This window comes from Oryctolagus cuniculus, chromosome 3, assembly GCF_964237555.1.
Source record: "Oryctolagus cuniculus chromosome 3, mOryCun1.1, whole genome shotgun sequence".
NCBI lineage: Eukaryota > Metazoa > Chordata > Mammalia > Lagomorpha > Leporidae > Oryctolagus > Oryctolagus cuniculus.
The window spans coordinates 25,341,192-25,353,764 of NC_091434.1; the positions used below are offsets into that span (position 1 = coordinate 25,341,192).

The 12,573-nt window shown below is 34.8% G+C and overlaps 1 protein-coding gene across 4 annotated transcripts in view; it reads right to left on the bottom strand.

Moving 5' to 3' along the window:
• SPAG16 (sperm associated antigen 16) overlaps positions 1 to 12,573 on the bottom strand; it is a 1,190,570-nt gene that overhangs the window by 417,967 nt on the left and 760,030 nt on the right. For all 4 annotated transcript variants that reach the window (XM_051849131.2, XM_051849132.2, XM_070070225.1 and 1 more), the window contains exon 13: positions 2,826 to 2,952. In XM_051849131.2, the coding sequence (XP_051705091.2) occupies positions 2,826 to 2,952 (127 nt within the window). The remainder of the gene's footprint in view (positions 1 to 2,825; positions 2,953 to 12,573) is intronic.

Consider the following 12,573-nt stretch of genomic DNA (forward strand, 5'->3'; position numbering starts at 1 on the left):
TTTACAATGTATTTTTCATGCACTTATGAATAGTATTTACACAAAAATATGTTAGAGCCCATTTGCTATTATCAGTACAAATAATAAAATTACAATAATAGTGGTATAAATTTGTTTACCATTAAGTCAATTTCAAAATATTTCTACTAATTGAACTCATACCATTAAGACTACTAAAAATTTTGTTTGCTCTTACGTTCAATCCACATGCAATGGTATTTCTATGTAAGAGGCACCGTGTTGTGTTAATTTTTTTTTTTACCTCTTTTTTTCCCCCGGACACTAAGGGGAATAAGAACAGTACACAAAGAGCTTGCAGCATCAGACAACAAGGTCACCACCAATAAATAACTCTATGCATTTCTGGCAGATATACGAGGGGCAACTTTTCTTAATTAGAGCAGTGTTCCTTCCAAGCATTAGTGCTTCAGTTCACATGAGAGAAAATAAATAAGAAACATATTTTCTGAGAACATCTAGTTACAGCTTGAGAGAGAGAGAAAACCTGATGTCAACAGAAAATGAGCACAAAATTTAGGTCACTGCTAAATTAATACTTCCTCTATGGGTTTTGCTGCTACCAATTGCTTTTATATGCACTTCACATTTAAGTTTAAAGGGATAAATGTGTTGAAAATTTTACTTCTCCACTGATGCTTCATTAGTAGGAATGAACCACGTCACATCAGATTCAGAGCTATTTTAAAACAAGGAGGGAGAGGGACGTTTGTTTTCGACAACAAATCATTCTAATTTTATTTTAAGTCATATTTCATACGCTTTTCCCACAATGCCGCCTTAACTTCTGCAACATGAGAAGTCAGAAACTGACAGGAAATTTTATCATTAGCTTTTTTTTATAATATATGTAGCTGAGGATGCCTTTTGCTCCATTCAACCTAAGTTTGCATTAGAGAACTTAATAGTGCCTCACATATTGACATTCCATCCCTCTTCACACCGTCAGTATGTTCACCATCATATTTTTTATGTTGATCATATTTCACATATAGGAAGATAAATGGAAATTATAACTTTTTCTTCCTTATCAGCCAGGAATCAGAAACTAGGGCTATGTCCTCTTTTCTTGTATAGCTAGAATCTTATTTCTTCATAATCTTCATTGAAAGTTGCTAAGAAGAGTACTGAAACCTTGTATTGCAGATCTTGGCATTTTTTAAATTATGAAAACCTATGCCAAGTACATTTCTATGTTGTCTCTTCTCTCTCCTCTGTTTTTTTAATTCCTTCTTCTCACCCTGCTCATATCCCCAAGCTAATCAACACGTTGTCTCCTATCTAAACAAAGAAAGATGCTTTAGCTGAACTTAGAGCTACAGTCTTTTCTCCCATTCATCTTCACAGCCAACTATTTGAAAGTACAGTATCCACATTATGTGTCCATTTCTTCATATCAAATTCACTCTTTTTTTTATCTTTTATTTAATGAATATAAATTTCCAAAGTACAACTCATGTGTTACAATGGCTTCCCCCCCCATACCGTCCCTCCCACCCACAACCCTCCCCCTTCCCACTCCCTCTCCCCTTCCATTCACATCAAGATTCATTTTCAATTATCTTAATATACAGAAGATCAGCTTAGTATACCTTAAGTAAGTATTTCAACAGTTTGCTCCCACACAGAAACATAAAGTGAAAAATAATAGATGATTTTTTTTAAATGATGATGAAATCAGATCAGACCTATTGTCATGTTTAATCCCAGTGAGAGTCAAGTTAGGAATTGATAATTTCTTTCTTTTTTTTTTTTTTTTTTTTTTACAGAAGATCAGTTTAGTGTACATTAAGTAAAGATTTCAGTCGTTTCTCTTGAAGACATAATAATACAGGGCTATCCAATTTTAGCTCTGAAATTCTCATGACTCAGGAAGATTCTCAGTATAAAACAAAAGGGGACAGTCATTCATTTTAAACTCTCTTTCCATAATATCTGCCTCCACTCTTCAGATTCTTGTAAACTTCCTTTCTTTAATCCATTCTCTCTTTCCCATCCTCATACATAATTTGCCAGGTCAAATTCTCATCCATTCATATTCAATTCTAATGGCTTTAACTTGAGAATGATTCCCTTACTAACTATCACAGCAATATTTCTACAAGGCAAATATATTTTATTACCATATTTGCTGAACACTCTTGAATAGATTCTCTGTGAAACAGTTTGAAACAGCTCCTTCATGATCTTGTCCTTGTCTATCTGTATACACTTCTTTCTTAAGGTCCGTCTGTATATATTATTACTATGAAGATGCGCCATTGCAGTCAAACCTCTGTGACTTTGCATATGCACTGCTCTTTCCTAGAATTCACCCCTCTCCAAACTTCAGGGGGTATTCTAGGTATTCTCCTAGTAGTTCAAGCTTAGCCTCCCTTGGAATCTAAGCACACTCTTCCAGCAAACGACCAGTTTTCCTTGCTTTATCCTGTACCCGCATATTCTTACATTTAAATGCATACTTCATTTCACTCAAATGATCTCATTTCTGTTTTTGCCAAACTACAAAGTTCGTATGCGGAGGCATGATATGTTTCCATTTTGCATCACTGCAACAGCAGAGTTTCTATCTCAAAAAGTAATTGTTGAATTAATGTTTAAAGAAGCAATATGATTTTTGTGTGCTAGTATTTGTGAGGTAGGATAAATAGGAGCACATAGACAGGATCTTGGAGTTAGAAAGTTATTACCATTATTCTACCCTATATGAATTTGCACAATCACTATCTAAGTTGAAATCAATATGGAAGAATGACTAAGATTAATCAGATTTAAAAGATATGGTTGAGTGCAGATCATTTGCTTACCGTTCTTGCATCCCATACAGACAGGGACTTGTCTGCAGAAGCCGTAAGAAGAGTGTTGGAGAAAGGGAAAAACTCAATGCTGTTCACAGAATCTGTATGTCCATACAAAGTACCTCTGCATCTTTCACTGTATAGAGAGAAATCAGAACTGATGTTTTAGAACTTAGTATCAAAATGCTCAGTGCCTTCTATACAATGTTAATAAAGATAATTTAAGGATCAGAGGCATAAAATAATTTTACAAATGACAAAACTTTTATAACAACATTTTAAAAGGAAAATTCTCTAATATTTTATCTTCTAAGCACTTTATAGAATTAGTACCACAAAATGGACTAAGTTTGATTTATGTTCAATTTATAGAATCACTCGGTAAAGTCATCTTTATATTATCTCCTTTATTCTATATTATGAAATGATTGCATAACAATTGTACTAACCTAATAAAGGAATACATTAAGCAAAGAAAATGTTCTAATCTGAAAGTTCAAATGAATATTTTTAGGTCATTATTTTTCTTTGTGTAAGTCTTGGCTGTAAATTATAACCATCTGAGACAATTTAAGACACTACCAACACCCAGTCTCTAGTCTCATATATTCTATTTCAATTGATCTGGAGTGGAGCCTGTGTATTCACATCTCTCCAGGTAATTGTAATTTGCCTTTAAGGCTGAGAATCCAAATCAGTGATTTTCAAAGTTCTTTTTTTTTTTTTTCCAGGACTAATAGTATCAGCATCACTTGATAGTTTGTTCAGAATGCAAATTCTGTGGCTTCATCACTAGCATGCTGAATCAGAAACTCTGGAGTAAAGCCCAACAATCTGTGTTGTACCAAGCTCTCCAGGTCATTCTGATCCAAACTATTAAAAATGATGACTGAGAAGGAAAGATATCTATAGCTTTGCCTTTTGCCATTTTATCAAAGGGATGTTTCTTAATGAAACAAAGCATACAAAGAACAGAATTATTCCTCATTTGTAAAGATTGGTTATTTTTAAATAACATTATTTATAAATGCATTTTTAAATAAAGAATAGAAATAGAAAAACAAATAAGTGCTAAGAGCAGAGGAGCAACTATATGTGCATTCCTCACTTGATCATCAGTTAATTTCTGACTGGCTGAGAGTAGCTTAAGTTGCACCCATACATATGCTCCAGTGTGGGGAAGAGGGCACCATGCTACACTGGGAGCCAGCAGACTGGATTCCGGTGCTGGCTATGACAAGAACTAGTGTAAGAACTGTAGATAAGTCATTTCATCTCAGTGGCAGATTCCCTTCTTGTGTAAAGGAAATTATTTAATTTGATGCACTTAGAAATTCAGTCCAGCTCCAATATTCTGAGATTCACTAACCAAGGCTATAAATGTAAAATGGAAGGAGAGAAGTCAACTCAAGCATGGTGTCTAAGAATTGTAAGGAGCAACGTATACTCAATTTTGGCCTATTTTGAGAAAACAAGAGACACAATTTCTGTGTATGCGAACATGTACGTGGGGTTACCGAGCAACATTCCTCTTTACACATTAAGGTTATGCGATGAAATAATATCTGCAAAGGAGCAAAATCAATTAATTCATTCATTAGAGGTATTTTGTTAGTTCCTTTACTTCAATATTTCTGAGACAGACTGACAATATTTGATTATCAAAGTTGACAAAGTTATGATATATACTGTGGTTCACCAATAAACCATCGCTTACTTTTGTAAATAAGGTTTCATTGGAGCATCCAATTTCTTTACACATTGATTATTGATGTCTTCTCACTACTGAAGCCGAGTTGCGATAATTAAAACAGAGATAATATAGTCACAGCCTAAGCTAATACATGGCCTTTAATGAAAAATATTGCTGAACTATGTTACATGCCAACATATTGAATATTTACAGATGTACATGTTATCTGTGACAATTTTTTTGGGGGGTGGGATGCTAAGACACAAACTATTTTTTATAAAATTACTATTTTCTGTAGAATTTTCATCTGCTAATGATTATAAAAAATACGATATCTGCATTATAAGTTTATATTACAAAGAACATTATTGTTAAATAATCATCTTAGAGTTCTATGGAGGGATAGGGAAGGAGGAGAGAGAGAGATCATAAAATATGATAATTAGGGCCGGCGCCGTGGCTCAATAGGCTAATCCTCCACCTTGCGGCGCCGGCACACTGGGTTCTAGTCCCGGTTGGGGCACCGGATTCTGTCCCGGTCGCCCCTCTTCCAGGCCAGCTCTCTGCTATGGCCAGGGAGTGCAGTGGAGGATGGCCCAGGTGCTTGGGCCCTGCACCCCATGGGAGACCAGGAAAAGCACCTGGCTCCTGGCTCCTGCCAGGATCAGCGCGGTGCGCCGGCTGCAGCGGCGGCCATTGGAGGGTGAACCAACGGCAAAAGGAAGACCTTTCTCTCTGTCTCTCTCTCTCACTGTCCACTCTGCCTGTCAAAAAAAAAAAAAAAAAAAAAAAAAAATGATAATTATATACTTATTAAATTAAAATAGTAAACCATTAAATTACATGGAATTTAGCCATAAAATATAATTAAAGCCATTACTGAAAATTAATATTTTCTCACAGGAAATATAACTCTGTACAATATATTTTAAATTAAGAAAAATATTAAAATTAAGCATGCTATTTTATAATATTTTCTTCTCTAGAAATTAAAATGATAAAGAAAACACAAATTTATATTTCTTCTTACTTTCTTTTTAATTATCTCCTAACTTCAACAATTATTATTAATTTTAGAATATAAAAAAGTCATACATATTTTGATATGCAATCACAAATACCATAGTTGTTTATTATCTCCCTTCCCACCCTCTTAGTGTTTATTTAAAATATACTTAAATTGGCTGGCAGCACTGCTCACTTGGCTAATCCTCTGCCTGTGGCACCGGCATCCGGGGTTCTAGTCCCGGTTGGGGTGCCGGATTCTGTCCCGGTTGCTTCTTTTCCAGTCCAGCTCTCTGCTGTGGTCCAGGAGTGCAGTGGAGGATGACCCAAGTGCTTGGGCCCTGCATCCGCATGGGAGGCCAGGAGGAAGCAATGGGCTGCTGGCTTTGGATCTGCGCAGTGCACCAGCCATAGCGGCAACTGGGGGGTGAACCAACGGAAAAGGAAGACCTTTCTCTCTGTCTCTCTCTCTCTCTCACTGTCTAACTCTGCCTGTCAAAAAAATAAATAAAATAAAATATACTTAAATTTAAATTAATCCTCAGCATCTGTACTTGTATACAGTTTCACAGTTATACAGCATTCTACACCCATTTTGACTGGTTGTACTTCTCCTCAAATATCTTTGGAGAAATGTTTCACTGGCATATCACTGGCAAAGTGTAATGTCAACCCACCCTCTCCTCCCCTCCTGCCCAAACTTCTTTGTGGAAGCCAAGAGCTATTGTATTTCTTTTACAAACATTGACATTCACAATGTTTAGCATCTCATATCTGGGTAGCTATTTCCAACTGCTATTCTTAGACTTTTGTTATTCCAGGAAGGTTTCTTTCCCAGTGTCTTTACTTTTCCTCCTCCATTTATTTTGTTTAGGAGCACTAACTATGTTCTATTGTGTCTCATTTGCCTCTACATTTAACATTTTCTCTATAAGCTTTGTGTTCTTTTTCATTTTTTCACACCTGTTCTTTATGACACTCAATTATGTTTATTCTGTTTGTGAGTTGGGTGGGGAAAAGTTAATCAAAAGCTTTAATTCAGTTTTCTGCTTCACTTATTTCCTAATCTTTTTTGGCTTGCTTTTCATCTAGATCTATTGTCTTATAAAACAGTGAAAAGCTTTAGCTCTTTAGATATTTTATAAGAACAAATTAAAGTATGAAATTTCTATATTTTCATCTTGAAAACACAATACTTTTCTCTTAATTCTTGATATATTTATCCTTACATAACATATATTCTTCAATAGAATTTGGTTTACATTCATTCTTTATTTTTTGCAACTCTTCATAATTCCTGGCTTTTTTTTTGGTTTTTATTCTAACTTATTTTTGTATCTGGGTAGATATTTGCTAGAAATTAAAGGCAGACAAAGGAAAGATTCCAAATTCTATTCAGATTTTGTTGTTTTCTACAAAGCTTCTCCCCAAGTGTCTATCTTGATGCCTGAAGTTCCTCTATTTTTGTAATGTATAGATGTCACCTGTTTAAAAACCCCTTCACTGGCTCTTTGCTGGCTCTATCCTCCTGCCTTCCTGACCACCCTCCACCTGCCATACCAGCAGCAGTTTTGGTAAAATGGTAGGATTTTGTACCTTCAACAATGACAGAGAAGCCAGTGCTGTACCTACCTCCCATGATAAGTAATTATAAAAATTATGTACATTATATAAGGCAACTACTTCCTCCCATTGAACTAGACACAGCATCCTTAAGAGAAGGAAAACCTCAATGTAACCTCTATGACCTTCTTGACTTTCTGCTTGGAAGCATTTTCCTGCCATCAGAAACGTAAGTAGAGTCCAGCAGAAGCGAAGTCTCAAAAGGCCAGCATCAGCGCGGAAAGTTTGGGATGCTAAATTGCTTGGAATTTGCAGTGTAGGGTAGAGAGGAAAGGGAGCTGGACTAAGAATGGCAGGAGTGTGTGTGAGGATTCAGCATGAGATGTTGGACAAGGTCTCATTTCCATAGAGGAACATTCCACAAGGCCTGCTAGAGATTTCCTCCCCTAGAGTTGAGAGCTGAGCCATGAAAGCAGAGATGAAGTACTACTAAAATACATTGGAGATAAATCCTAGCCGGAGTGGAGGGCACCCATCGAGTACCTAAGGCTTCAGCTGGGATTGCAGAAATAAAGTAAGAGTCAGGTTCACTTAGGAAAAAAAAAAAAAAAAAAAAAAAAAAGTTAAAAGTCAAAGTAGACTTGGCTTACCAGAGAATTGAACCAAACCTAAATGGAGAAAAAATAATCTTCCTATAATTCAATGGCTCAGTATGAGAGAACTCACTACCTTTTATATAAAGGCAATCTGTTATAGATTCTGTAAAACTTGTTATTAATAATACCCAGCATAATTTGTGAAAATTCCTGCAAATGTGAGCCACAATCAAGAAAAAAAGAAACAGAAATAATCCTTAATCAAATGTTAAGTCAAAGACAAAGACTTCATATGACCTATGATATGGACATTTAAGGGTTTAAAGAAATAGATACAATGGCTGTATAGATACAGAACCTCAGAAGACAAATGAAAACTATTAAAAAGAGGCAGGTTAAAGAATGAATAAATATGATAAGAAAAACAAAAGGTTCATTGGGTGGGAAAAATATCAGATTGAATACTTCAGAAAAATAGGATTAGTGGAAATAAAGGCAAACCAATAGTTATTATCTAATTTAGACAACAAACTATTGAAAAACCATGGATTGAGTCTCATCCAGCTGAGGAAATGTATCATATGGTCTATTGTAAGACAATAAAAGTACAGAGAAACAAACAGGAAGAGAAGGAACAAGGACATCTTTTAAAGAAATAATAACTAAGAAATTCCTCTATTTAATTAAAAATGTAAATATGCAGGATCCAAAAAGCTCAGAACATTTCAAGCATTATTAATGCTAGACAGAAACCATGTAAGCATATCTCTGTCAAAGTGCTGAAAGTAAAACATTAAAAATATCCTTAAAGTAGACATAGATAAAAGAAATGAAACATGAAGGTAACAATACACATGGCAGCTGACTTTTGCAGAAATAATGGAGGCAAAATAGCATTTCCAAGAGTGAAAAGTTCAATATGCAGCTAAAAATACATTCAAACATGAGTATAAAAGAAAATTTTCAGATAAATGGAACCTGAGACAAGTCATGACCAGAAGATCTTTCTTATAAGACATATCAAAAAGAAGTTTTTTCAGACTGACTGGAAATGACACCAGATAGTAACTTCTGGATATGTAACAAAAGCATCTGAAATGACCAATGTATGTATAAATATAAAATACCTTTAATTTTTATAAGAAAACTTAGTAAGTAAAAACAGACACACTGTTCTAGAGGATATATTATGTAGATATAAAATACAAGGTAAAAGTCATAAAGGATAAGGCTATAAACAAAATCATACTGTTCCAACATCTTCATATTATGAGGTGGTACAGTATTAATTGCAATTATATGGTGAGAAAAAAACATTGGTTACTGCAATGATATGTTTTAATCTTAAGAACATTAAACAAAAGAAGCATAAAAATAATTACATGTAATGGTACTATTCATCTGAAATTCAAGTGTAGACATGCTATGGTTTTAGAAACTGTAACAGTATTTTCTATGAGGTGGGACTTTCATTGGATAAGCATGTAGGATGATTTTGCTTTGATCATAGAACTATTTTATAGCTACCTGTTTCACAGAATATATATATACGTGTGTGTGTGTGTGTGTGTGTGTGTGTGATACAGTTCTCAGAGTTTTTCCCCTACCTTAACTCTGATATTTAAGACACAACAAATATTTGGAAAGTATATCCGCGAAGAGCTGAATATCCCTTCTTTCATCTCTCTTGCTTTCTAAAGGCACGCATTACAGAGCTACTGGGAGATATTTGAGTTTTAATTAAAAAGGAATTTAAAAAGGTAACACAAAGAAAAATTTAAAATCCATAAAAGATGTAATGGAAACAAAAAGTGAAATAAAATAAAATGCAATAAGTTAATTGGGCAAAAAGAAAGATGATCTCTGGCTAGCATCAGCAAAATATTGAGGTATGATTAATATTTCTAACCTTGTTTGAGCTGTTATTGAAACAGAGTTCCAACTGTGACTAACGTAAGCACTATTATATGTAAACAATTCGTTAGTGATAACTTTGTAAAAAGCTGCAATTATTAAATAGAAGAAACCTGATTAAAATTTTTGTATTTTTCTCTCAATTGAGACATTTCAACCAGTACAGAATTATGCTCTTGCTTCAAAAATTTACATACACAATTTGCCATTAATTAGACTAAAAATTCTTCTCTTTGCTTCCTTTGGTAGTATTTTTAAGCCAAATGTAGTAATATTACAAACATGAGTATATTTGTTTTATCACAATGATAATAGAACACACAGAAAATTTATAACCTAGAAATCAATATATTTAGATACATATGTTTTATATATATAATGTGCACTACTGGTACAATATTGTGCACATTCACAATTTATATTCAGGCTTTGTCTACTGTCATTAAAGCCCAATTCAATTACTTGGGAGTATAGTCATTTATGGTTATGGGGTGGAGAGAGCAATTCTTCAAAGATATATTATAGTGCACATAGTCTCCCAAACAGAATGGAAAAGCTAGGTCTTCACATAGCTAAAGGCGTGAAACAACTGCTCAAGAGGGAAGAAATCTGTTCAGGAGTTCCTGGCTTAAGGTATGAGGCATCCCAGGCAGGCAGGCTGCAAGAGCAGGCTTGTGAGAGATTAATTAGCTGCCAGGGAAGGAAGGCCCATTCAAAATTCTTTGCAAGGTGAAAATGGACTAAAGTGATGGAGCATGACAGCACTGCAAGGGATGAAAATGATTTGTATATTTCCATCAAAAATATAAACACTGACGCTTGATGCAATTTTCTCTGTTTCCCTGTCTGATGTTTTTCTATCATTTTGTAGCAGGAAGTTAGTTTACAAACCATAGCTTTGTTTAAATTTAACTCCTGTTTACTTTTATTTCCCTTTGTCTTCTCTATTCATGTTCTCTTGCTTCTTTGATTTAATATTCTAGTAACCGCATGATGAATATTTCTGTTTCAAATGTCTATTTCATTTAAAATATATTTATCATACACAATAACTATGAGGATACCATTTAAACACATGGTTTTCCTTTACACAGGCATCACATTTTAGGATTTTCCTTTTGTGTATTTTTTAAGCTATACATTTTGAACATGAAATTGTACCTTTAAAACCTTAGGCATATGTGAATATGCAGGTTAACAAAATAAGGTTAATGGATAATAGAACATTTACAGAAAGGCAGCATTGAGAGAATATGAAATAGTTAGAAAGCATCATTATTTTCAATGGGAGTGTTAGAATTCACTGCCATATTAACGTTTAATGATACATGGATTTTAAATGATATTTATATAATTGAACCAACATCCAATGACAAAATTTGTCCTGGGTTTATCTAAAATTTAAATTCTTTATAGAATACTTAAATCTAACAATGCAACATAAACTTAAGTGAAACATTTAAATTTTCATAGTGCAATTCACAACATCCAATTTCAGTGAGGGATTTCCTTCAACTTGAATTTGTTTGCAAAAATTATACACAAGCTATTTAAAACTCAACCAGAATGCTGAACCTCAGCTAGGCAAAACCCCAAAGTGACATCCAAATTTTGACTTCGAGGTATAATGAAAATTTGTTTTATATTACCAAAAATAATGTAAAATATTTTATCATGCACAATTCCTCTCTCTGTGACCTTGGAATTCAGTTGAACTTGTAGTAGAAGGAGTGATATTTAAATAAAATCTGCAGAGTCTGCCACAGGCTTTATTGTAACGCTCACTACAGTGAGTGCCTCTGTGGATATTACGGGTCTAAATGAGGTCATGACTAGACCACAGCTCCTAGGCAAAGAAAGTTCCACACTAAAATGCCTGACAACAAACATGTTGGCTGAGTTTTGCCCCCAACTGGTCACAGAATTCCATTTACATCAAGGGTGGATTCCCAATGACTTCAAATGCCTTTAAGACAGATAGGATCTTGGGAATAAAAGCAATAGGTGAGTGATTAAAATGATTATAATAGAGTTAAAGGTACTCTGAGTGAGTCTCTAAGTTCTCACCCAACCGCATTAAAGTCAATTGAAGCATTTCTGCAACACATGTGGGTGCAGGGCTGGGCTTAATAGGTGAGAAGATTGTACAACAATAATAGTGGACACAAGTAGAAGCATAGCAATAAACTGGAAAATAAAAAGTAAAAATAAAATGAAAACCAACTACCCAAATGGCAACCTGAATAAAGTCCAAAGCAATATCTTTATGACAGTTGCTACATCTTACATTATAGGTTAAGTTGGCACTTTCCAGTGCTATTTTGAGCAATTTACATATGTTAACTAACAACAATGTGAAGAGCACTCAATTCATATTATTCATTACTTCATATTTGCAAATTTGCCTGCTTGCCCAAATTTATTTGTTATGACAAAGATTCTCTCCCTGACCAACTCTAGTCATCTTCCTCAGAGCCCACTTCTCACCACATTCTCATCTGTGGCCTATAAAAGCCAGAATCACAACCCAAATGAGTTCAGCCACTGCCCTCCTTCCTCACTGAAAAGACTTATATAAGCACTAGCTCTTTCCAAAATCTCAGAGCTAATCCTTAGGATGACTTTAGGCTCCCCTTGAAAGCACCTGCCAGATTAATTCAAAGCTGCCAAAAAGCTGCCATTCATTCTTTGTTCTAGCCAACACCTGATGAGCCCTGACCAATCTTTGTTAGAGAATATACAAAAAGGGCTTACAACTATGAACACGTCTTGAACCCCTTTTAGATGGGTACATATCTCCTCCAACTCAGAAGTGCTTTCTCCAAAGAACAGGAAAAAGCCATTTCTTCAAAATGCAATCATCAGGAAGGGCACCCTTTCAGCTTTCCAGGCTCCCCCTGGAGGGCAGAATCCTAATGGCCATCATTTACACTGGCCAACCTCTGTAATTTCTCACTACCCTTTACTGAATTAACTGGCCACCGTC